Source organism: Corvus kubaryi, unplaced genomic scaffold (genome assembly GCF_017639235.1).
Source record: "Corvus kubaryi isolate FWS band 111438036 unplaced genomic scaffold, C.kubaryi_AGA036_p1.0 37232, whole genome shotgun sequence".
Lineage (NCBI taxonomy): Eukaryota > Metazoa > Chordata > Aves > Passeriformes > Corvidae > Corvus > Corvus kubaryi.
In genome coordinates, this window is record NW_024581066.1 from 3,961,712 (window position 1) to 3,987,073 (window position 25,362).

The following is a 25,362-nucleotide window of genomic DNA, read 5'->3' on the forward strand; positions in this document are numbered from 1 at the left end:
GCAGCCCCAGCCCCCGCGGGAAGAGCGGTGTAGGAGCCGAGCCGAGCCGAGCGCTCGCTGTAGTGCCCCGGCCAGGGGAGCTGCTCCGCGGCTCGAAAGGAGCCGGAGTTGGTGCTCAGTGTCACTTGCGCTGTCTTAAACGCTGGAACTGAAAGGACCGGCGGCGGAGCGGGGAGCTGTGAGGTGGTAAATAGGTCCGGTTAATTTCTGCTTTTAAATGAACCCCTGGGCTCAGTAAAACCGAGCCGGTGTGGCTTTCTGGGGTAACCCCGTGGCTGGGGTACGCTGTCAGCACATAAAGCGGTCCTCCAAGTTAAGGCAGAAGTGTTGCTATGCTGCACATACAGTAGAGCCCCATATGTTTAGGATTTTCTTTTTTTTTTTTTTTCCTCCCTGTTAGAAAGTTTGAAAAAAAGAGACTTTGAAGTATTTTGTTTATACTAACAGAAGAGAAAAGTTCTCCTAAGAAAAAGCTGGTGGCAGGAGTGTAGAGGAGTAGCATATGGCATTAAAAGGAGCACAGCTGGAGGTAGCATTTCCATCTGAACATGATGTCAGAGCAGCTGACAGCCTGCCATCCCTCAGCCTTTTATTCTAACACACAGACAGGGAGTTAGTGTGTGCAGATCTGTGTGTGGAGAAGGTATCTCATTCCTCTCTAACATCATCTCCACTTTGCATCTGTCTCTCCTAGTCTGCTTTTTTTCCACCGATCTAACAGACCTGGAGCCAGCAAGACTCAGAGGAAAGGACTTAATCAGGTTTATGTGTACTAAAGGTAGGAGTAGCAATAGATTAGATACAGCATATTTCTGTTTTGGTGTGTTGTTTATTGAATTTTAGAAAAAAAAATCACATTACTTTTCTAACCAAGTTTAGAGGTAATATATGAAATTGAGTATTAAATAGATAAGTGGACTTAGTCAAAAGGCTTGGGCTACAGTTGGAGAGTATCAGTTCTTGGGCACATTGTTAGCATTAACTTTAATGCATATTGTGGGAATGTCTTGATTTGGAAGAAGGAGAGAGCAAGTTCATTCTTAATTTCTGAGACCAAAACTGCAATGGATTTAGTGGCAAGCCTAAAGAGAGTTTTGCTTTATGTTCTTGTCTTGCATCTTTTAAATGACTTCACAGGGGTTTTAGTGAAATATACGAGAGTGTTCGTTTTTACAAAAGGACCTTCCTGGCTAAAATGTGTTTGTAGGGAAGTCTTTCATTAAACTTCATGATTAAATATCCAGCAGCTCAGAAATGTAGTAGCATACAGCTGTAGTGCTTCTGAAAGATAGAAATCAGTTATGTGTTTAAAAACTTTTGTACCCCGGAGAATGGCTTGACTGGTTTCCTCTTTTCTTCCTTGCATGTAGCATTTGAAATCTTTTATTTAGCGTAACAATAATTATTTGAAGGAGTTTTTGTATTTGTGACTAATTTAGAACTTGTAGATTTGAGCTGCCTGAATTGGCCAGACAGCTGTAATCGCACTCCTCTATTCTTAATCTCTTTATCTGGGCAGCAGCTGCCATATGGCCACAGTCAGCTGGATCAGATGTTTATAAGCTTCCTTCTTCGTCCCTCTCTGTCCTTTCAGCCTCCTAATTTGATCACAGCTACCTTGTGAGCTGCCCTCCAATCTTTATTTTTAGCCCTCTTAAGGATTAGGATTGATGTTGGCTGTGGGGCACTTAAAGTGATTGTATTGTAAATCTTCATGCTTTACTCTAGCAATGGTATTTTACAGAATATAGTAGGGGTTGTGTTGTAAGTTTTAGTACATCTTGGTTTGCAAGGGATGAGGGTTTTTCAATAATATCTGCCAGCCTGGAGAGTCACGATCTGCTTAGATGGTTTGGGAGACCATTGCTATCAATCACAGAAGAATAGATTAACATAGGTTTTTTAAACGATTTTACTTTCCATTGAGTTTTGACTTCTTTACTTCTTTTTTAAGTTTATTTTGCCTTTATCATCAAGGAAGGCAAATAAAAAACCACTTGGGTAAGAACATACTTGGGATACTCTTTTTAAACCTGGATACATGCTCAAGTTGAATGACTTTTTTTTTTTTTTTTTTTTTTAAAGCTTAGTACTGTTAACTCTGCCTGGTGTGGGAGGGGAGGGAAATTTCTGTCCTTCTGCACTGGGGAAGTGGTGCTCATTGGCATTTTGGTTGTTAGCTTTCTTTTGTATATTCTGCATGTTGGCAAAAAACGATCATGTTCTATTGTACAGTATGGAAAAGGTTTAAAACCTTAAAAAAAACCTGTACTTACTACAAGAAGAAAACCACATGAACTAAATTTGTAAAAATGTCCATTTTTGCTGTTGATATAAATTGACACATGTAAATAGTTTTTGTGGTTTATGAATGTTAGACCGTCAGATTTGGGTATATTAACATCTCTTCATGTGAGAACCTCTCCTCTTACTACAATTTAACTTTCAAAAGAAGGTAGATGATCTGGTATTTTTTTCTGCCACTTCTGTGATCTCTCAAACTTAGTGTTTAAAAAAAAATTTTTTTTTTTTTTTGATCTGCCCTCCAAGGGACTTAATCTGGAGGAAGTTCTCTTAAAAAAAAAAAAACCAAACTGTTGAACAGATTTTATGAACAGCAGTGATACTTCAAAAAAAAAATTGCAGATGTACCTACACGCTCACTAAACCAGCTTATTTACCACAGAAAGGAAATCAGAACTGTAGTGGTCAGTCGGGGAAAGAGTTGCCATTGTACATTCGTGGTAAATAATCTTTGCGTGGTGTCAGTACCAGAATTCCTGCAATATAAATACAAGGTTTTTAGAGTGGAATTACTTGGATTCATAAGTTCTGTGATTCTGACCTACATTTAATTTTCAAAAATCTTGTTGCTTATAGGTTATGAAGACAGTATGGAGTTTCCTGACCACAGTAGACATTTGCTACAGTGTCTGAGTGAGCAGAGACATCAGGGTTTTCTTTGTGATTGCACTGTTCTGGTAGGAGATGCCCAGTTCCGAGCGCACAGAGCTGTACTGGCTTCATGCAGCATGTATTTCCACCTCTTTTACAAGGACCAGCTGGACAAAAGGGACATTGTTCATCTGAACAGCGACATTGTTACAGCCCCAGCTTTCGCTCTCCTGCTTGAATTCATGTACGAAGGAAAGCTCCAGTTCAAAGACTTGCCCATTGAAGACGTGCTAGCAGCTGCCAGTTATCTCCACATGTATGACATTGTCAAAGTCTGCAAAAAGAAGCTGAAAGAGAAAGCAACCACGGAGGCAGACAGTACAAAAAAGGAGGAAGACGCCTCAAGTTGTTCAGACAAAGTGGAGAGCCTCTCCGACGGCAGCAGCCACATGCCAGGAGACTTGCCCAGCGATGAAGACGACGGAGAAGATGAAAAATTGAACATCCTGCCTAGCAAAAGGGACTTGGCGGCTGAGCCTGGGAACATGTGGATGAGATTGCCCTCAGACTCAGCAGGCATTCCCCAGACTGGCGGAGAGGCAGAGACGCACACAGCAGCAGCTGGAAAAACAGTAGCCAGCCCCTGCAGCTCAACAGAGTCTTTGTCCCAGAGGTCTGTCACCTCCGTGAGGGATTCAGCAGATGTTGACTGCGTGCTGGACCTGTCTGTCAAGTCCAGCCTTTCAGGAGTTGAAAATTTGAACAGTTCTTATTTCTCTTCGCAGGACATGCTTAGAAACAGCCTGGTTCAGGTGAAGGTGGAGAAAGAGGCTTCCTGTGATGAGAGTGATGTTGGCACTAATGACTATGATATGGAACATAGCACTGTGAAGGAAAGTGTGAGCACTAATAACAGGGTACAGTACGAGCCGGCCCACCTGGCTCCGATGAGGGAAGATTCGGTCTTGAGGGAGCTAGATAGAGAGGACAAGGCAAGCGATGATGAAATGATAACTCCAGAGAATGAGAGAGTCCAGGTGGAGGGAAACATGGACAGCAGCTTGCTCCCTTACGTGTCAAACATACTTAGCCCTGCCGGCCAAATTTTCATGTGTCCTCTCTGCAACAAGGTCTTTCCTAGTCCCCACATCCTGCAAATTCATTTAAGCACGCACTTTCGAGAGCAGGACGGGATCCGCAGCAAGCCTGCTACTGATGTCAATGTCCCGACCTGCTCCTTGTGTGGTAAGACTTTTTCTTGCATGTACACCTTGAAACGTCATGAGAGGACTCATTCAGGTGAAAAGCCCTACACTTGCACCCAGTGTGGGAAGAGCTTCCAGTACTCCCACAACCTGAGCCGCCACGCAGTGGTTCACACGCGGGAGAAGCCTCATGCTTGTAAGTGGTGTGAACGCAGGTTCACACAGTCCGGAGACCTTTACAGACACATTCGGAAGTTTCACTGTGAGTTGGTGAACTCATTGTCTGTCAAAAGTGAAGCACTGAGCTTACCTACTGTCAGAGACTGGACCTTAGAAGATAGCTCACAAGAACTTTGGAAATAAAATTTTTATATATATAAATAATATATATATAAATCTATATAGTTGTGGTACAGTCTAAAAGCAATCTTGTTTCCTTGAACTGAAAGTTTGGCTATTAGCTTGTTTTTGCACTTTAAGGCAGCATGAATATTTCACTAATTTAGCACTCCAGTAAAAATGAACTGTAGAGGTAATCCGACAAAGTAACTAATTGCGGAGCGTATTTTTCCCCCTTTTTGGAATAGAAGCCAGCGGATACTTTACTTCTAAGGAATCTCCAATTCAAAAAATTTGGATGTGGCTTTATTCTCCCCAAAACACTGCGTTCTTTTAAACTCTTGATCTTTTTCCCTCTTAAAATCTGAATGTAGAAATCCTCTCCCAATTTTGTCAGTTCCTTTACATTTCTATAATTGCATGAGTCCTTTCTAGCTGTTGGAAACCTGAATGCTTTTAGACCCAAATGGAAAATTTCTGAAATGCTGGATTATCTATTTTTAAACAAGCGGTTGACCTAAAACTTATTATGGCAACTTCTGGATTTCTGACAGTTCCCACTGGAAAAAAAACCACAAAAAAACCAACACAAAAACATAAAACAAAAACCCTGAGAGTACACTGGGATCACTGGGACTCTGTCTTACGTGAAGGTTTGCTTGGGATGAAAAAGGATATTGCAGCTTCAGCAGTGATGAACTGTGTGTTTAAAAAATGTGAATTACTGTTATTGTATACTGTAATTGATTACATGGGCCGGGGGGAGGTATCAAAGAACTTGGCAGGTTGTGTTGATGCTCTTAGTTGAGTCTTGAAAAGTAAATATTAACGCTACAGAAATGCATGATTTTCAGTATATTTTTGTCTTTGTTTGCATTGTATAACTTTAACGAGTGAGTTGAAAATTATTTAATTTCCTTAGGAAAAAAACCTGACACCGTTGAAAATGCCAGTGTTATGAAGACAAGAAATGCACTGTTTTTATTTTATCTAATTTAAATTTACTTTCCCACTGTCTTTAAGTTGAGAAGAACTTAAGCTACGAGTCGCCGATTTAGCTACGTTAACAAGGAAAAAAAATTGAATGTTTACAACCAGGCTTCGAGATTTGCATGTGCGGTGTGCATTTACTAACCCCAGACCCCTTCTAATTGCACAGACCCCACGCCAGCTCCAACTGAGGTGCGTCCATTTCCCCAGATGAGCATTTGTAGGATTCCTGCTGCACCTCTCCACCACAATAGGTCGTTCTTTTTTTTTCCCCCCGTTGAAAAGAGGCTGTGGACTGAAAAAAAAAGCAAAAAAAAGCCCCGGGCTGAAAGGCCTGGGCAGGCCTGAGTGACAGGGGGGGCCAGGGGGGCCGGGGAAGGACTATGCGTATCCAAGCAGCAGAGACTGCAGCCTGACGTGTGGTTTTAATGACCAACACGCAGGTCAAAAGCATTTTGCACAGTGTTTGTTTTCCTGTCTTGCACTTACAAATAAGGTCTATGGGAGTAGCATGGAAAACGTTTGCTGTTTTTTCCTTTTTTTTTTTTCCTTTTTTTTTCCTCTGCTTTTGTTTAAAATTTGATCGCCTTAACTACTGTAAACATAGCCTATTTTTGTGCTTAAGATACTGAATGGAAAACTCCATTGTGTATTGCTGGACTGTTTTGGAAATATTTGGTCAAATGTGTGTTAATTTGGCTGTAATGGCATTTAAAACAAAAAAAAAGCTGTGAAAATGGCCTTGGAGCGTTATCTTTAGTTACTTGAATAGTTTCTAGGTTTAAAACTACATTTTCTTAATTTAGAAAAGACAATCAGTGTCTGAGGAAAATGGACTTTCTCTTGGATTTTTTTGTGGTCCTCGTGAGTGATTGCTTTTTTCCTTTCCTTAGTTTCACATTCTTCTTTTGTTCTAAAACTTAGACTGACATCTAGCTTTGACAATCATAGTATGTTTTATTTTCCTGAGGAGGGAATAACTTATAATGCTGTTTAGTTTTGTACTATTGGTGTGTTGGTGAATTTTTAAACTGTGTGCTAACTGCAATAAATTATATGAACTGAGAAATCAATTCCCTTGTCTTTTTTCCCTCTTTTAAATTATAGTTATGGAGTATTTTTTATAATGTGTAACTTTATTACTTTTGTACAGACTTCTATTGCTAACTGTGTATGGAATATGTTTTCAGTATGCTTTTGGGCACTTTGTTGCTACCATACATATTTACATCTCACTTAACATTTAAAAAAATTAAATGCTTGTGTTTTGAAAGCATTTCTCTGTGTGTAGCTCTCGCTCATTCTGTAGAGGTATTTTTTAATTATTTTTTACTTCCCCAAAGGCTTTTGCAGAATCAATCTATTGAATTCCAGAAATTTTGCTACCATGCAAATATCTGTGCAGGTACACAGTTCCCTTTGTAGGCTTAATTTCACTCCAAGGAGCTCTCCTGGGCTCACTCTCTTATGTGTCAGTCTCTCTGAGAACAGTAGAGCAGAAGGCAACAACTTAATCTGAAGCATTGGCCGGGTAGTGACTGGCTGTCAGTGTTACAGTAGGCAGTCAAAATGTCCAAACTACTGGTAACATATCAAAGCTGTCTGGACTACAGAGGAAAATTGAAATAATCCTAAATCTTTTGGGTATTTCTCTTATGGACTAAATGTTTCTCTAAAAAAAAAATAGTCTTAGCAAAACCTTTGAAAAAGACCTGGTTTAGATGCTTGTTGCAGGATATACCCAGAATTCCTGTTTGAGGCTGCTCTATCCTAGGAACGAGACCAGCACTGCAGAGCCCAATGGGAATACGGAAGTAGAGCTAAATTAGAAGGCTGGAACAGAGACAGCAGGACCAATTTGATGGGGGGAAAAATACCTTAATTTAAATGTTTCATTACACTTATCATCTGCCCAGGTACAACTGAAGTTGTGCAGCAACCACGTGAATCTCGGTGCCTAAGCTATTCTGCTTATCTTCCTACATCGGCGGTAATTTGTATGTAGCCAAAATTATCTTTTTCACTGTTTTATTCTTTATAACAATTTTCCATCATCATTTGCTGTGTTTGCGGTGTGGGTTTTTTGTGTTAGTAGAGATATTTTGAAAACATTTCCTTCTGTCAGTGTTAGCATCTCCGGTCGCATAGAACTCTCTGTTTTCTAGCAGCAGACCTTTTCTGTAGGCTTTCATATGGGAGAATATTATGTGTGGTTAAGATGGTTTTAAGTATCGTCAAGACTGAAAGACGGCTAATATTGCAGTGCTGCAATCTGTGCAGCTGATGAGCTTTGGCTGTGGCTCCAGGCAGATTCACCATTTGTTCGCCAACATTAAGATTTTCAAGGATTGTAGATTCTCAAATAAATCTAGACTTCGAAGGAGTCCTTCTTCGGAAGGGAAGGGAAAACAAAACTTAGCTGTTAGTGACAAAATAATTCAAAATATTCTTTATACTTTGTGGTTTATCTAGAGATGGTTTGTATGTGTGCAGCACACACTTGTGGCCATCGAAGTGTTTCTTCAATGAAAAGATGAAACATACTCCCGCGCGTTGCTTCCCTCCATGAGGTTTAATGTACTGACTTACCTAAATAGCTGTAGTGTTTTTCTTTTTTCTTCTTTTTTTTTTTTTTTTAATACAGTCCCTAGATAATGAAGCATGAAAAAGCATTTTCTTTGGCTTGAGGATATTGTGGTAACAAAATCCTCACCGTTTGTGTTGCCATGATGATTGAAGGCAAGGCACGGGAATGGAAACGACGCTCTAAACTTCACGGGTTCAGACAACTTTCTCTGACTGGTGATAGTCGTCACTTTTTAACTGTGAGTACTTCTAGACTGACTCACAGGGAAAATACTAAATATATAATTTGGCTATTTTTTAAATCACTTCCTATAACAGCTTAAAATTCTTTTAGTTACGTGTGTTTTCTCTAAAAGCTTCGGGGTTTGGTGGGACAGAGGCTTTTGAACCAGGCACAGCATTCTACAGCCCATCTACTTACTGAGATCTGTGCATATTAGCTGCAATTCGAAAAACTTGGTAGGAATTTAAAAGAAAACTTTCTGGCCAAGGAAGGGAAGGGATTCTCATTGTTTTTCCTGCTCTTCTGCCTTAGGGCAAAAACAAGTGCCAAACAATCGCATGTACTTCTGTTGACCCTAAATAAAGCCAGTATATGCCCTCAAAACTTGCATTGCCTTGTTGTAAGCCTCAATACAATTTTTAAATTAATTTGCAAGGGTACAGATTCTCTTTTGCCCCGTGCTGGCTCACCTGCTCAGGCAGGGCACCACCGTTTTCTCTCCCTGAGACAGCGTAACTCTACTTTCCTTCTACAGATAATGGAGCAAGTGATTTGTTGGCGGTGGACGGACTGCCTCCCGCCTTCCCCAGCCGAATCTGCTTTAATCAAATGCTTTAATTTTTTAGTTGATTCCTAATAAACAACTTTGAATATGCATTTTTCCAGCCTACTCAAAAATGAAACCCCGAGCCCCCTGTTTTGTGATCAGTGATGCTGCAGCAGTTTGTAGCTGAGGCAAACTTGGAAGGCGAGAAAATTCCTACCTGCTCCCTCCCCTCACTTTGAAGCAATGCAAATTCATTCAGAATGAAGGTGAAATATGTTTCAATCCTGCAAAAAATACCCCAAAATTATAAAACTGATGCTAAAATGTTGTCATATAATTCTTTGTGGCCGGGTTCTCAAACTTATACATTATTAACGCTATTTGTCCATGTGATTTCCAAACTGAAATATATCCAGAGTATGGGCTTTTATTACAGAAATCTAACCAAAGCATTAAGGTTTTTTTACTGGCACAGTAAATGTGAATTTTAACAGAACTGTCTTATATTTTTAAAGGGAGGAAAAACAATGCACAAATCTTTTGGGCTCTTTAAAAATATTCTGCTTCAGGAGTCCTGTGAAAATTTTGTATCTCTTCATTCAGATTTTAATCATGCCATTAAATGTAGAAAGTTTGGGAGTAAAAAATATTTTCTAGATGGTAAGAGAGGAGTTTGTCCTTTTTTTGTATGAGTGTTTTTGAACTGAAGATGGAAATGTTCCCTTTTGCTGGCAAATGTGGACAGACAGAGGAAGAAGAGTCCTGCTCCTTGAAATCTACAGTCAGCAGCTCCTGCTAGTGTGATAAAATTCAGCTAAACCTGTTAATGGGTCTTACCAATGAAAGATGGTCCTTTCTGGAAGGGTTATCCATTATCCTAGTTCTCGTAGGCTAAAAAAGAAGTATTACTTTTAACCAGCTGTCAAACCGAAATGCTCTTGGTGCAAATAATCGGCAGCTTCCCCAGCTCTGCCAGAGCAGGAGAGGGGTGAGCCTTCTGCACAGCCAGGCAGCGGGAAAGCCAAAGGTGCTACAGGCTTAACTCCGGCAGTGATGGCAAATGCTGCAGAGGTTTCCAGTGACAGAGATGTTTGCAAAAAATACCCAACCCAAATATATTTCTTGTTTTCAAAAATAATCATGTTTGAGCTGAAGTATTTCTCTTACATTGGACCTTCTTGGGTTGGTTAATTTTTACGACTAACTGAACTCGTTTAAGTTGTCTGTTTATTATCCTCAGGTTCATTTTGCTTTAATTCAGTTTCTTGCTTTCAGGCTTGTTTTCCTGAGAAGACAGTCGCTCCACTAATACACCATCGTCTTGGTGCAGAATGGACACAGTTTTCATTCTTGATAACTCCTTAACATCAACCATTTGTAGCAGGGGGACACAAGTGCTTTGTGTACAACCATCCCCTCACTAGGACAGACTTCAAGCCTCTCCTATACTGCAGCTCTTACTGGCGGGCCAGATTTTCTTTTCTTTTCTTTTTGAGACTTTACAGCCTGGTTTTAGCAAGATTTTGCTTGTGGCTGCAAAGGAGAAGGAAGGTATGCAGTCTAGCCTCGGAACTGAAATTAATGTGTGATTGGGTATTTTAGGGATTGCAGGAAACAAGTAAATGATTGAATGCAAAATACAGCTGGTGGGTATTTTTTAGGACATTTTAATGTGCACCGTTCTTAAACTCAGTGTTGTGCTTTGAAATGCATGTTTTGTATGAACATATGTGTCTGCATGTGAGGAAGGAGTTAAAAATAACTTGGTAATTTTTATTTAGGTGTGCATCAAAATCACAGCCTGAGTAATTCCTTAAAAATCTTTAGAAGATGTGTTTAGTGTTCACGCGTAGCAGCCAACACAACGTGGTCTTGTGCAACCTTGCTTGTGATTCCTGCAGTTATCAGTGCTAATCTGAGCACCAAGAAGGGTTTTTTATGCCACGTCCAGAACATGCCAGATAGGGATTTACACAGCACATCCCCAGCCATAACAACCTAGTGCATGAAACCCAGCTTTAAATTAGTAAAATATTTAAAGAGCAAGTTACATGTATACCATGACTTCCGAAAGGATTTAACTGGTAAAGCAATATGTTACTGCCTCAGTACTACAGGAGGTATATTAAAAGGCTTAACTGTCTCAAAACAGCTCCACGGCATGGTATACGCTGTATCTGGATGTAAATCTAGATAGGGATTTAAATATTTCTTTCACAACCTTCCCAAAATACAGTTTGGTTAAGGCTTATTTATATCTATTAAGAAAATAAAAACTAGTCTCGATGCTGTATTTTATGTTTTTGTCAAATAGTCTTCAATTTTAGCATTAAAGCTACTTTTTTTAAACTTTTGGATGTGTTCCCAATATACATTTTACAATTTTTTTTTACCATTTAAAAAATGTACTTTATCTATAAATAAAACTCCTTGAAACTGATAGAGGTTTATCATACAAGATATAATTTATTTTCAACTACATTTGCCACGTATTCACACTTAGTGAGGATTCATGTTGAGATAATTTTGGAAATTCATACCAAGATAAAAAATATAGTTAAAACCTTAATGAAACATATTCTGTCTTCACAGGCTATAGCTACCAGGTCTTAATTTTCTGTAGCTTATTCTCTCTTTTTTAAAGTAGTTTGACTGGCACCATCTATCCAGAATATGATTTCTGTTAGTAGATGATTTTCAGGCTTAAATACATGACAGCTTGAAAACACTATAAATACCAGTATTTCATTATTTTCAAATGACTGAGTGACTTTTAAGAAAAATCTGTGGTTTAACGAGCTGAGACTAACTAGGTAATTCTTAATTTTTGGAGAAATGAAGAGTTGTACATCTCTGTATTAGTTATGAGGATATAATTTAATGAGCACATGAACACTGGGCTCCCTGTTGACAGACAGACCAACATACCTCTGCAAGTACTGGATAACTCATTGCAGCATTCTTCTGACGTTTTCTCAAGACTGCTGCTTAGTATTTAAAAGGAAAAGCTCCTCAACCACGAGATGAACCCGAAGTTGTGCTTTGCCCAATTTAGTGTGATAAACATAAATTATTTATTTTTCGTTAATGATTGGAAAAGTATCACAAAAACAAAACTTAAAAAACAAAAGTGAGGAAACAAATGCTATCTAGCAGTATTTCACTTAGGAAATTTGTTATTCTTAGGCTAAATTTGGATCAAGAAACCCACGCATTTTAAAATCTCAGTGAAGAAACCTTTTATGCCCATAGCCAGTAGTTAAAAATGAGAGCAGATCAAGCTTTTTTCTTTTTATTTTTTTTTTAAGACTGCTAATTTTCATGTGTTCCTATTGTTCTCTCTAATCTATAACATGAAGTTTGCAGCATGAAAGAAAAGGTGGGATTCCTGCTGAGCAGAGAAAACAGCAGAGCCGTATTCACCTTGCAGCCCGAGGGTGTTGTGTCGGGGTGAGGGCATGAGGCAAACACCGGGGTCGTTTGTGGGGCCCAGCCAGACGGCTCCCAGCTCCCGCCAGCGAGCCTGCCGGGGGTCAGCGTCTTGTGGCAAGCGATGCCTTCATCCCCAAACAGCAGCAGGTTTGTGGGCATGCTTCTGCTGGAGGGATTGAAAATGCCTGAAGCGCTGCTTCTGGGAAGACGCTGGATAATGTGGATTCAAGCAAGGTATTAAAACAACTCTGCTCACGCTTTCTCAGCAGAGAATGGAGATGGGAGCGCTCCCTGCCTGCCCTGGGCCAATGGATGTGCAGTTCTCAGAAGTACTTGATGGTATAAGCTGATTTTCAAGTGTTGTACTCTGAACTAGGATTGCTGCTGGACAGTCTGGAGCTGGAAGCTGGATACCTGGGTGCTGTATTGCAATGCTATTTAAAAAGAAGTATGACAAATATAAGGGTCTGGTCTCTCAACCCTTCTTCTCGGAGTATGAGCCTGAGGGCGAGCGGAGGTGTTAAGATTTGGGACCTACCTGACGTGAGCTACATATGAGTCACCCTCAAGACAGTGAGTAGATGACTAGCACTCGTCCTAATGTTAGCCTTCTATTTTAGGTTGATGCTCTTCAGATTCAGGGCTCCCCCACATGAAATACGACCATTTAGTGGTTTAGGATTTTTTCTAACAAGAGCCTTTGATAGGTCCTGCAGTTGTTCATAGCTGAGCTGGATCCTTTCAGTCCAAAACTGCCTGCATTAATGGCAGGCAAAATTTTGCCTTTGGAAATACCCAACTACTTTGGGTAGCTATTGTTACTTCCAGAACAGGGTAGGAATATGTTTGGAGCAGAAAGAAATTTATTTACAAAGACATCAGTTTACTATGTACTGCTAAAATTTAATATTGATGCTCACCTTTTGAAACAATCTTATCTCCTTTTATTTAGAAGAAGGAGGATGAGCCTGTGCTTTGGACTGTGGTGAGAAGAGAGGCAACATCTGTAAAGAATGGCTTTTTCTTTTTTTTTTAGAAGAGGGATAAGCACATTGTTAAAGGAATGAAGGAAATTACAGAAAAATGAGGTTTAAGGGAAAGCACATGTTGAAAGACAGAGCACATTAATCAGGCTATGGGAATGGGAGGTATAAAGACTGTTTTCTACACCACTTTGATTCTTATTAAGGACAAAAGCATTATAAGTTTTTTCCTCTTTTTTTTTTTATGCTGGCTTTTAGGAAGGAAGCAATATACCATGGCAAGGTTGGGAGCCTCACTCCTGATGCAGTCCTGGAGGATGAAACATTTTTAATCCATCTCAAAGGCTTCTTCTTTTTTTTTTTCAGTTTGAACAAAGAAAGGAACATCTCCTCCTCATAACTTTACAGATGTCAGAATCACGGTTTTGAAGCCCATGCTTGAAGTCTCATTGTTGGGGCAGTGCAAGACCCCATCCTTGGAGCAGAGGTCCCTGGTTTTTTCCTGCCCTCCTGCTGAATGAGGCACTGGGAGTGGGAAGTCCGTGGCCAATGCTGCTTGGTAAAATGATGTGGCTCATTCGAAGCCACTGAACTGATTGAAGAAGGATGAAAAAAAAAAAGGGAATGAAAGTCATCAGTGAAAGTCATGTTTTTCCTGAGGCTGGATGCAGGGTTTGATATTTCAGAGTGTTTTCATCACATCTTCTGTGCTACCTCTCCAGCCCCTTTGTGCACCATGTTTGATGCCTGATGTTAGGCTTGGCTCTGCGCCTTTCTGCTGTCGGCGGATCTGATTTGAACGCGTTCTCCCAGAGTTATTTGTTGCTAAGAGAAAACAATTTTCAAGTCCTCTGGAGAACACCGGAGGAATATGGTTAAATAAAAGTTCATCCCTGGGTTCTGGGCAGAAATTAAGCTAACTATGGAAGTGTTTGTTCCATCACAGGTCCTTCTGAGATACTTGCTGGTCTTCAGGGGGCACTTGCTGGAACCCCTGGTTTGTGTCTACGCTATTTATTTAGAAAAATAAGGAAGGGCTAATGACATCAGCTGTAGCATTTTTCCAGGTTATGTGCACACTCCTGCGACTGCCCCACTTCCTTTCCACCTCCCCAGCCTCATTTTCCCTAGGAGACTGTTTTGCCATCCCGGGCACATGCCGCGAAGGAGGCTTTCTCCCGTTGTGCCGTGTGGAAGCGGGCTGTGAATTTCGGCAGTCGGCAGCGTGGCTGTGAGCGCGCAGCCTGGTGCCTGTCAAGCATCTTGTTAGCACAGCATCCACAAGAAAACTACTCTGAGAAATACAGCTGGGGGGTTGGAAATCACTGCAAAATCAGCCCCCCCCCAACATTTTTAAACACAGCTCTTGTGCATGACTGGTGGGGGGTGGTGAGCAGAAGGAGGGAACAGGGAGGGGAGTTTGCTCCTAAAATTGGGGTTTACTTTCCATTGCAGTCCCTTGGAAAATGCTGCTGCCTGAGCCTGCAGCAGCCACACAGGGCAATGGTCAGCGAGGCCAGGCAAGTCAGTACGGAGGCTGGTGGCAGGTTCATGGCTCTGTTGCTCTCCTCATGGGGAAGGAGAGGGAAGCATTCCTGGCCCCATGGGGTGGCAGCAATGCAGGGAGGTGCCTTCATCACCTCCTTCCCCAGCCTTTTGGTGAAGGGTGAGTGTCTTGGGGTGACGCCCCAAGACAGTGAGGATGCTGCAGCACCAGCACAGGGTGCCCTGACCCCTCAGTGCGGCTGGGCTTTGCCATGTCACAGCCACATGGTGCATTTCTCTGGGCCATGTGCTGCTCCTGGGTGAAGGCTCCCCCTCCACAGCTGGCTCCAAACAACAGGTCCTACTGTACACTTTGGCCAGAGAGAGGGACACAGTGGCCCTCATCTTTTTGTTTACTTGTTTTTTGGGGCATACTCTAATATTTTGGAAACTCTTGCCTGATGATGGTCTCAGAGTAATTTCGGTCTCCAGCCGTCCATCCTCCTGGGGCCTCGGCTTGGGCACATTTGCGAGCCAACCAATGCCACAAAAACATCCGAGTGAGATCTATTTTTTCCTTCTCCTTTGTTGCTTAATGGATGACTCAACTTTCTTTTGTGACTGGATAGCTTTAATTTATAGTTTTTAGGCGAGCGATCATTCCTCTCATTATTTTGGGTTAAATATTCTTATTTGTTGATTATTTAATAGTTTGTTTGGATAAAGATGGAAAAAAAAAAAACCAGCTTGGTGCCATAGACTGAGTCCAAAAGAAATTAACTGCTCTGCTGCACATATTGGAGCAGGGAGTTTGCAGAGAATGCAGCCCCGCTAATGGACTGGCAAACTGATAAAGGCTTTAAAGATTCCATATAACCCCACGCTGCCTCGTTTTATTAATTAACTCTCCTTGCTTTGTAGCAAGGTTGTCCTGGCTATGGAATAAATGAGTGAAAGGAATGGCCAGTATACATTAAACATCATTTTACGCTTAGCCTTGTGGAGAATTAGGGTTTGAATTAGGGTGGGGTTTTTTTCCATATATCCTTCCTCTGCTGCGGTTTTTCTCTGGGTTGGAGCGATGAATAAGGTGAGGGATTGCACCTGTGGCCCCTTGATGGCATCCCACAACAATGGCAAAGGTGTGGCCTGGGGGCACTGGGACATTAGAGCTCCCATGCCCAGGGGTCTGCACATAACCCACCGGCAGAGGGAAAAAGGAGGGCTGGGGTACTGGGGAGGTGATTTCAGTTATTCTCATGAGGGGAGAACAAGGAGCCACAAAAAATGAGGCGCTGCTGGCAGCAGCGATGAGCGATCATTCACAAGCAACGATTGACTTCTCAGTGCTGCGTCCTGGAGAACAGGCGCTGGTTTGATGGACTGCTTTATTTAATCACTGTTTATCTGGAGAACGGCTCCACTAAGGCATTAAATATTTCTGTTAAATAAAGGTCATTGTGATTTAAGTTTTTAAATGATTCACTAAATATTAAAGCTGGTTTTTCTTCTGCTGCATTAATTTTCTAATATTCCCTCTGTGTGTTTTCTTTTACAGGACATTCAGATTATTGTAAAGCCTGTTAGCCAAAAAGGGGCAATAGATGAGACAAAAATTATTTATTTATTTATTCATTTAAACCACTGGGATTCGTGGGACAAGGTTCATTGATGCATCACACCATCCACTCTCTGTCTGGACCAACGCAGGGGTTTTTTGTGTGGTTTTTTTATGGTGTGGGGTTTTTTTTTCCTAAAACATTACTTCTTGGCAAACTAGATATGCAAATGCCAGAATACACTAAAACCACATTTAATTGGACCCACTTGCCAACTTCTTGAACACAGCTTGGATTATTTCACTGGAGGCTGCTTCTGTTAAAAGATGGGGGAGGAGGAAGTGGCATATTGACAGGGCTTCAGATAATTTTTTTCCACTAGAAGTACAATGATGCCATGAGCCAAGTTTGGAAGTATTTTACTATGTTTAATAATAATTATTATTAAAGGATATTGTAAACATATGCATTTAAGTGGAATGTAATGGGAATACAGTCATGTCACTGATTTAGCTTTGGATTAATTTTCAACTTTTTTTTTGGAGGGGTAACTGATTCCGGCAGTAGTTGGAACCTGTGCGGTGCTGCGAAACGCTGGTTTAGAGAGTGGACGCGTATCCTTTTCCCTTGCTAAATGAGCTGATTAACAATATTCATTCCTTTAGGAGATCTGTGAAATTTTCATCTCTCACTAGCAACCAATTAAATATAAACCATATAATAGGATTAAAATGACAAGGTTTACAGAGTTCCCAGCAATTTCAAGTGTACATATAGATGCATATGTTATGCTTTGGTATTTCAAAGAGAGACAGAAACCTTAACAAATTTTTGCCCAAATAACACTGACTCTCTGAAAGCTGATAGGAGGGGGTTACAGTCTCTTCCCAGAGCCCCTTTTGTACGCTGAGGGTCACTTGCAAATGTGGGTGAGTTGTGGGGCACCAAAGAGCCGATGTGCTGATGGTGGTGGCAGCGGGGAGCCTGGACAAGGGCAGGCACAAACACTGGTGGGGGCTCGGTGCAAACTTTGCCTGTGCCCTGCAGAGATGGGAGTGGCCCTGGGGTGCTGTGGCTACCCTGTTCACAGCAATTTGATGGGTGCCCTTTTGGCCCAGGGAATAATTCCGCCTGATGTGCCCGGGCATGAAAGATGCTTTGCCTCCACCTTTATCGCTACAGCAAGAAAAGCCTCCGTGCAGGCAGGCTGCTCCCCTGCCTACCGCGGTGGCTGGGCAGGGATGCTGTCAGCCTCCCTTGTGCCTAACTCCTCACGGTGACGGCAAAGCTCCCAGTTTTTCCCAGCCCATGACCTATCGCATCGCCTGGCTGCCGGCGAGCGGGAGCCACGGCTGCTCCCCTCCGGCGGGGTGCCCCATCCCACCGGTATGGGACATGTGGCCAGGCCCTGGCATGATACCAGGGGCTGAATGAACAGGAGGAGCGGGAGTCGAAGCAAACAAACAAATATTTCTTGGTGTGCGCAAGTTGTCGGAGATGTTGGTTTTCAGTGTCAGCCTCAGCTTTTTCTGCAACCGCCTCCCAGTCGAGGGTTTTGCACTTCTTTTTATTCCCATTTGTGATTTGGGGCAGCAGATTGGATGTGACGGGGTGAGGTGAGGACAGGAGCAGAGCGGTCCTCGCAGCACAGCACAGGCAGCCGTCGGGGGGGACCCACACCTGCCCCCATCTCCGTTAGCAAGCACTACCTCTCTAAGCAAGGCTCGCTCCTGAGGCTAAAACGTGGTTTTACTGTCTACGAGGGTTTGGGGGAAAAAAAAAAAATTAATCTCGCATAATAGTGGCATTGCAATTAGGGAAGAGGCGTCACTTTAGATAATGAACATCTTTTTAAGGTACTTATGCAATCTGAAAAATCATAGCTGGGCTGGTTGTTCTTTAATCTTGCCATCTACCCAAAGCAAATTTGCAAAAGAGGGGGTTTATTGTCATTAGAGGAATTCTTTCAACTATCAGAGGAGAGAACAATTTCTTTGTCATTAGCAAAATCCCTGGCTTTCTTTCAGCACATAAACAGTTTACACGATGCAGTTTTAAAATGTGCTTGTCTGTAAGCCTTCGCAGGAGTCTGAATTGTGAACATTTCGGCGTTTGGATGTAAAATCTGGGATCTCAATTTAGCCTTCTGTAAATGCAAGGATGAAGGGCAAAGCACAGATCTGGGCATGAATTTTTAAATTAAGGGTATTCAGTTTCACAGTTTTAGGATGGCACCTATATGCAGTCGACAACCAAGATGTCTGAGCAGCTCACAGTCTGGAGTTTATTCTTAAATAGTCTGTGAGGCCTGGATTGCCTATTGTCCCTCGTACATAAGGTTCGGAGATGCATTGGCCCAGGCTACGCCAGCAAAACTTCTCCATGCAAACCTGGCAAGCCACAGCAGTAGAAATGGTTTGGAATAGTTTGTGTCCCTTGTCACAGTACCTCTGCTGATCACAGCATAATCGGGGCTGCCTTTAGAGGGATGTAAGATTCCTCCTCTGGGTTAGATCATTACACTCAGGGAGCAGGGTTTTTTTAAGGATGTCCGAGAAAAAGCTGTTGCCTGCTGCAATGGGCTGTAGCTGTGTTTGGGTGGTGGAACTGTGCTGGCGAGCCCTTTCTGGGGCACTCAGAGCCAAAGAGATCAAGTGACCATTCCAAGCCTTGCAGGAAGCTGGTGCCAGAAAAGAGATTGCAGCACAGTCCCTTGTGTTGCCTCTCGGTGTCCCAAGCACTGAACCGTCCCGTCTCTAGTCCTAGCCCTGTTTAAAAACAGTAAAGGGATGGTGTTGAACCAGAGCTTTGTGTTAGAGCTCAATGATCAGCCCCCCCAGAAAAGAGATCAAAACCTTTCAATACCATACAAATCAGCTGCCTGAACAGAAAGATGAACCTAAGCCAGTAACTGTGGCAATCTGTGGCCAGTAAAAGTAAATGCAATTTCAGCTAATAGAGAATTCTTTTTTCTAAAAGGGCAAATGGGTTTCTATGATGGGGCTGGAGAGTGGTGTGTGAGGAAGATTGAAATAATTGGTATGAGTAGGATGTGCGGCCAAGACAAGCAGGAAATAAATCCACTGGTGTGCAAAATGTAAAAAGCCAACAGGTAGAGGGTCTCAAGGATGAAATGATCCAAGGCACTTTTTACATTGACACAGCATGGAAGTCAGGGTGGGTTGCACTGTAGAGTAGTAGTAGTAGTAGTAGAATATTAGCACATAGGAAACCGCCTAGATTTGCATAGCTTTGCTGATCATATGCTGATCTGAACATGAGGGTCACGGGGAACAAACAGAGGGTGATGAATGTGCAGGGAAGGAACAACCCCTCGCAGTTAATGTTACAAGCAAAGGTAGTGAGATGTAAAGGCTTTCAATGAATTGCACGATGGAAAAGATGGGAGTGGCCTGTGAGTCAGTGCCCTCTGCAACTCCAACATCCTGAATGAGACGGGGAGACTCAGTACCATGAGCACGAATGTGTCACTGAAATGCCTCTGTGCCCCAATATGATCAATGTCTGACCACGGCACCACATTATGTGTGGACACAGGCGAAGTTACACTTACAGCACTTCAACTTTTTCACCTGTGTGTAACTCTGAAATGCATCAGGATCAGCAATAGCTGATTTTCAGCTGAGGATGTGACAGGTGTGTTTTTTCTGGCCCAAACGTGCAGACCTGCAGTAAATCCTGAGGGGCCTGAACTGGGGCAGAGCCTGAGCCCACAGCAGGACCCAGGCCACAGCTCTCCTCCCTGCAGGGAACCTGTGCTGCAGACCCACACTGGCTCTGCAGCATACATGGCTCTACAGTGCTGGCTGATGATTAAGTTGCTGTGACCAGCCAAGGAGGGGAGGTTGATGTGTTACCACAGTGTCAGAGATCGCAGGAGGGTTGAGTCTGGAAGGGGTCTCTGGAGGTCAGCTGGTCCAACCCCCTCAAGCAGGGCCCCCCCAGAGCAGTCTGCCCAGGACCAGGTCCAGACGGCTTTTGAGTATCTCCAGCTGCAAACACCAAGCAAGACAGATGCCATTTTGCTTGGCCAGTTTTCCAGAGATCTGCATTTGTGCATGGGACCAGAAATGCCTGACCTGCCACCGCACTGGACATGGAGTTAGTGGACACCCAGGGCTAGCAGGGACACCATGGCTGCCCACTTCAGCATCTCCCACGCTACCCAGCGAGAGGCTGCCAATAGCTCTTCTAGCACCACAAGGCAACTACTTTGCACTGCAGAAGCGTGATGCCTGCGAGGCTGAAGCGGCTTTGGAAACATCTGAAGGCAGAGCGGCTCTTGAATATGAAGGTGGTATTTTGGAAGGGGCAGTGGCCAGTTTGCCTGCTTTTAAATGAGCTGTGATCGAGGGAAATGGCAAGACATTTCCAAGTTGCAAACACGTCAGTGTTTATCCTCCTTTTAAAGAGCTGAACAAAGTTGCTGGTTTTAATAAACTCGAGTTTGAATCAAACGCGAAAGCTTGAGGTCAAATCTTACTTGAAAGCAATCCTAGCAATCTCTGATTAAGAGGTGGTCAGATAAAATTTGATAAGTCAAAATCTGATCCAGATTTTTTTAAACGCAGGCAGATTTCAAAGGCTGGGTCATTACAGAACGTGAGATTTCTGTGAATCAGCATGTTACATGGTCTGATGTATTGAGACTCAAACAAATGTTAGACATATGGAAAGACCTCTATATATAATGAGAGATGTGAAAAACAGAATGGCTGTTTAATTTAGAAATAGGATAAGGAAGAGGGGCACATTAGAGGTATATAAGGCAGTGAATAGCACAGCAGAGATAAGCCAGTGCTTCTGTTCACTCTCTACGAGACTGTAATTTCTATTTACTGACACATAAGCACTAGAAGATTTTCTCCAAGCATGGGTAATATACCACTGTGCCACAAGGTACCTGTTCTTGGAAGAGCATATAAAGGTTACAGAATCTAGAAAAAATATGTATTTATATGGATAATAAGCTATAAATCATGCTTTAGTAAGTAAGCCAACTAAGGCTTGGAAAAAAATGTCCCCTGTGGGCCACATACTTCCTCAAATGCCCCAAACTGAATTCTTGTACCTTGCTCTCAAGGACCTGTGGCTGTCAGCAAGAACAGTAGGTGAGACAAGTCATTGATCTGCCCTGCGATCTGAAGAATTATTACATTTTTTAAAGTAGTAACTGCATTCCAGATGTCCTTCTGCGCTTGGAAAGATCCACTCCAAGTGTGACCCAAGGGAACCGAATAAGCAAATCCCAGGGCCTCAGCAAACATGAAGTAATCAGTGGCTGGAACAACCCTCCTGCCCTGGAGGTTGCATTTGGTGTGGCTTGAAAAGGGACTCGGGGCAGCCCGTGCCAAGTGTATGCTGGCACTTAAATTGGTGGCCACTACGCTTCCCATGTCTGGTTTGGCTGGGGACCCGTCTGACTGCAGCATGGTGACACTGGCTGAGGGGCCGGGCAGGCGGGGCAGGGCTCACCCACAAGCTACGCATTTCTGTGGGGTTTGGTCAATGTTACAGTAATTCTTACCATCCCTCACCAGGCTGGTAAGTAATAGCACTCTCACTCGCAACCGAGAATGCAATCAGCCTCCTCCTTGCTGCATGGGAACTGTGTTAGGAGCCGGGCTGGCTCCATGAGACTGCTTTTCTGGGAGAAAAAGCAATGTGGCAAGAAATGTACATGCCCAGACCAAATGGCAGCAAACTTATGGTAAAGCCTCTGAATATAATCTATATTCTAATTAATACTCTGCATCATCTAATCAACAGAAATCTTCTGGCACGCACAGTCCGGTTTGCAAACTATTCAGCAGAGAGGCTTTTCTAGCCTCTCCATAGATCAGAGTGATTAAGCAAAGCTGCTGGAGGGGCTTCCCTCCGTAGCTTCTTGAATACTGGGAAGGGGGAATGGCACTAAAAAAACCCAGGCAACCTCTGGCAACCTCCCTCAGCCCTGGAAGGCTCTCTGGAACAGAAAGAGGAAAAAAATTGCCTTCCTTTGCTGCTGCTGTTGAGCTGGTCTCGCTCCCGTTGTCGTGGTGCCAATGCCGAAAGCCCATCCTGCTTCCCTCTGAGCACTGTGCGTACTGTCCGTCCTAGAGCAGATGCAAAGGCGGCAGTGGGACCGCTCAACTTCAGAGCCTCTCCAGCAGCCTCCGAAGTAGAAGAGCACAGCTCTCCTCACAATATGCTGTGGGGGAGGAGGAAGGAAGGACTTTGGCCCTGTTTGCTTGTGCTAATTGATGGCTTCTGTTGCAGCTATTCACACTTTTAAAAGATGGTAACAAGTCTACTGATTTAAAAGCAAAGAATAAAGACCCAACAGCCTCAGCAGTGCACTGGGTGCAGACAAATCTGCGTTGAAGAGCCCTCAGCAGAGGTGCAGCAAGGGGCTGGGCAGAAGAAATGACCCACCTGCAAACACTGAGCTCTGCACAGATGCACAAAAATCCTAAAATAGTCCGTTTGTTGGGATATACTGGGACAGCCTCCTCTGCAACAGTGGGTTTGCAAATCACGGCTCAGCTCTGGCACTGGCCTGCTCTGTGCTCCACCTCCGTGCCTCACCTTGCTCAGCTGTGGTGGCTTCTGCCTTCTTTATAAAGCATGTTCTGTGCCTCTGACTTTAGTGCCCTCCAGGTGAGAAACATCTTTCTTCATGTAGCCTCCTCTCCGTGTTGTGGGTCTTCTGTGCTGGTGTGGACAGGTGCCCTGGAGCTGTTTGGAGAAGAGCTCTGCACCCTTGCTCTCCCACCCTTTTCCTTGCAGGCAGACATTGTCTTCTCCTGCTGGGAAAGCACTGTACCTTGCTTAGCAGTTTACATGGTAAATCTATATTGCAAGTTGGAGGTGTGATCACAACATGCCTGGGTGAAACCCCGCTTGCTTTAATTTAGCGAGCTGAGATATTAATTTCAGAAGAGGCAGCAGTATGCACTTTGGAGCCTATGGTCTGGGTGGGCTTGCAGAGCCTGTGGTGTTTCAGCTTCCCTGGCATTGGTACCCAGGCAGCTAGACGGAGCGATGTGTGAATAAGCAGCACAGCAAGAGACAACTGCGCTGAGCAGAGGGAGCTGGGCTCCAGCCACACGCCAGGGACGCCACGGGCTCAGCGGGGCGAAGCCTAGGCATTTAACAAAGCCCTGCCGCCCACATCCACCCGCCTTCCCGGGGACCCCCTCAACGCACCTCCCTGCCCAGCAACTCAATAATTCTGCTTTAAGGAAGGCAGACCCGGTTCTCACAGGGAATTTATTTCTGCCAGAGAGACCCCTGGCAGCCGCCGAGGTGAGTCAGCTGCTGCTGGCTGCTTGTCGGGTGCCTCTGAAGCGGCCGCGGAGGGGGGGAGGCTGTGTCCTCCCACCCTGCTTCCCTCCCTGAAGCCCTCAGCGGCATCTGCACAGTGGCCTTTGCTTATTCTTGCAACCCTCCACATACTCATTGTGATTCACATCTGGGTGCATTCAGCCTGGTAATTTCTTATTCTGAGAAGGTCACCCGAAATATGTGCTTAACAGAAGTGCTCTCTATTTTTAACATAGAGAAACCTCATAAAAAGTCAGAAGACTAATGTAAAATAATAAACGAGATATTTAGTCATAGGTCTCCATCACATTCACATTATAAACAGTTCAGAAATTATTTCCACTTGTGAGACAAGATTAAATTGTAAATCATGGGAAATGGTGAGATATATATTGTCTGGAGCAGGGTGGTAAACATATTTCTGGGTCTGAAGGGAGAAAATAAAGCAAAATGTGTGTGATAGTCAGGGTGGACCCTGAGCACATTTAAACTAAAGTGTATGTCACCCAGGCAGCAGCTGCTGTTCTCTAGAGCAGGACCATCAGCTTTCTGCTGAAGGCTCTTTCGTTTTAGCTACACTGAGGAGCACTTTTCTGCTGTGATTTTGTGGTACCCAAGGCTTTGTTACTGCTTTCTTCCCATGAAGCTGCTTTTATTCCAACTTAAGCTGTTCCTTAAGCAGCATGAAACCAGCTCACAACTTAAATGGCAAATGCACGGCAGCAACTTTCCTAGCTGCAGAAGGTGATATAGACAAATCTGTTGCTGATACCAGCAAGCACTGAGCCGAGCCCCTGCTTCTCATTTGGAGTGCATTGCCGTGTCTCCTCTGACATGTTTCTTCATAGCACTGAAAAATAGGCACTTGGAGAAACAGCTTTTCCACTTGGAGGAAGCTTTGACTCCAGGGTTGTAACTCAAGTGCTGTAGTAGGTAATCAGCAGAAATCAAAGCAGTTACAGTTTTTTCCAATGCAGAAAGAGGAAAAATCAATTTCTTTTAAGTAGTGGAAGCTGACTTTTCAGTTGGTTAACCTGTTAGCCTGCTTCTGTTGAAATAAACCTGTGTAGGGTGAACACTTGGATTTCTCATTTATTTCTGGGTTTCAACCATTCCGTTGACTCAGTGCTGCTGGTAGAGCAGCCGGTGGTCCTCATGTGTGTGTGCTTCTCTTGTCGACCGCCCACCCTGAGACTTAGCCACCCTCCTTCAGCAAGCAGTGCTGCGGCTGTGTCTTCTCTTCTGGCTGTGTGATTGCCAGAGACAGGGAACAGTCTGCTTCAGTTGGTGCCCTGCTTACCCAGTGAGGAAAACAAGGAGGAAATAGCAACAGCTTTGAAATGGGGGCAGCCCCAGCCTGGGACCAAAGCAGCTCCTGGTGCTGAAAACAAATAGGATGAGGAGAGGAGAAAGAAGCTGTTGGGTTGTACCTAGCCAGGGAGGCTCGAGGGTTTGCCTGGTTGAAAGCTTGAAAGGTGATAAGAAATAGACACTTCTCAGACCTTTTACCCTGCTTTTCCAGGGTAGTTTGCTGGTCTCCACACACTGCTTCATGCTGCAGTTTTCTTGCAAATTCATGTACATAATATTTCACAACTGAAATATTATATTGAAATGTAAAGCAATTTTAAACCTAGTGTTTACAATACAATACAGCTGGTTTCCAGCATTAGGGAAATTTTAAGACTGAAGAGGAGTGGCTCTAACCTTACCATGTCCACCTGAACACCCAAGCAATGCTACAGAACTGCATCCCCCTTCACCGCCCTCCTGCCTCCCTTCTCCTGGGCTT

The 25,362-nt window shown here is 43.4% G+C and overlaps 1 protein-coding gene across 1 annotated transcript; it reads left to right on the top strand.

Moving 5' to 3' along the window:
- The first annotated feature begins 206 nt into the window (after positions 1-206).
- On the top strand, positions 207-6,502 carry ZBTB18 (zinc finger and BTB domain containing 18). Its single transcript, XM_042023013.1, has 2 exons — positions 207-778; positions 2,881-6,502. The coding sequence occupies exons 1-2, from the start codon at positions 766-768 to the stop codon at positions 4,461-4,463; spliced, it is 1,596 nt and encodes a 531-aa protein (XP_041878947.1). The 5' UTR covers positions 207-765; the 3' UTR covers positions 4,464-6,502.
- Positions 6,503-25,362: the final 18,860 nt, after the last annotated feature.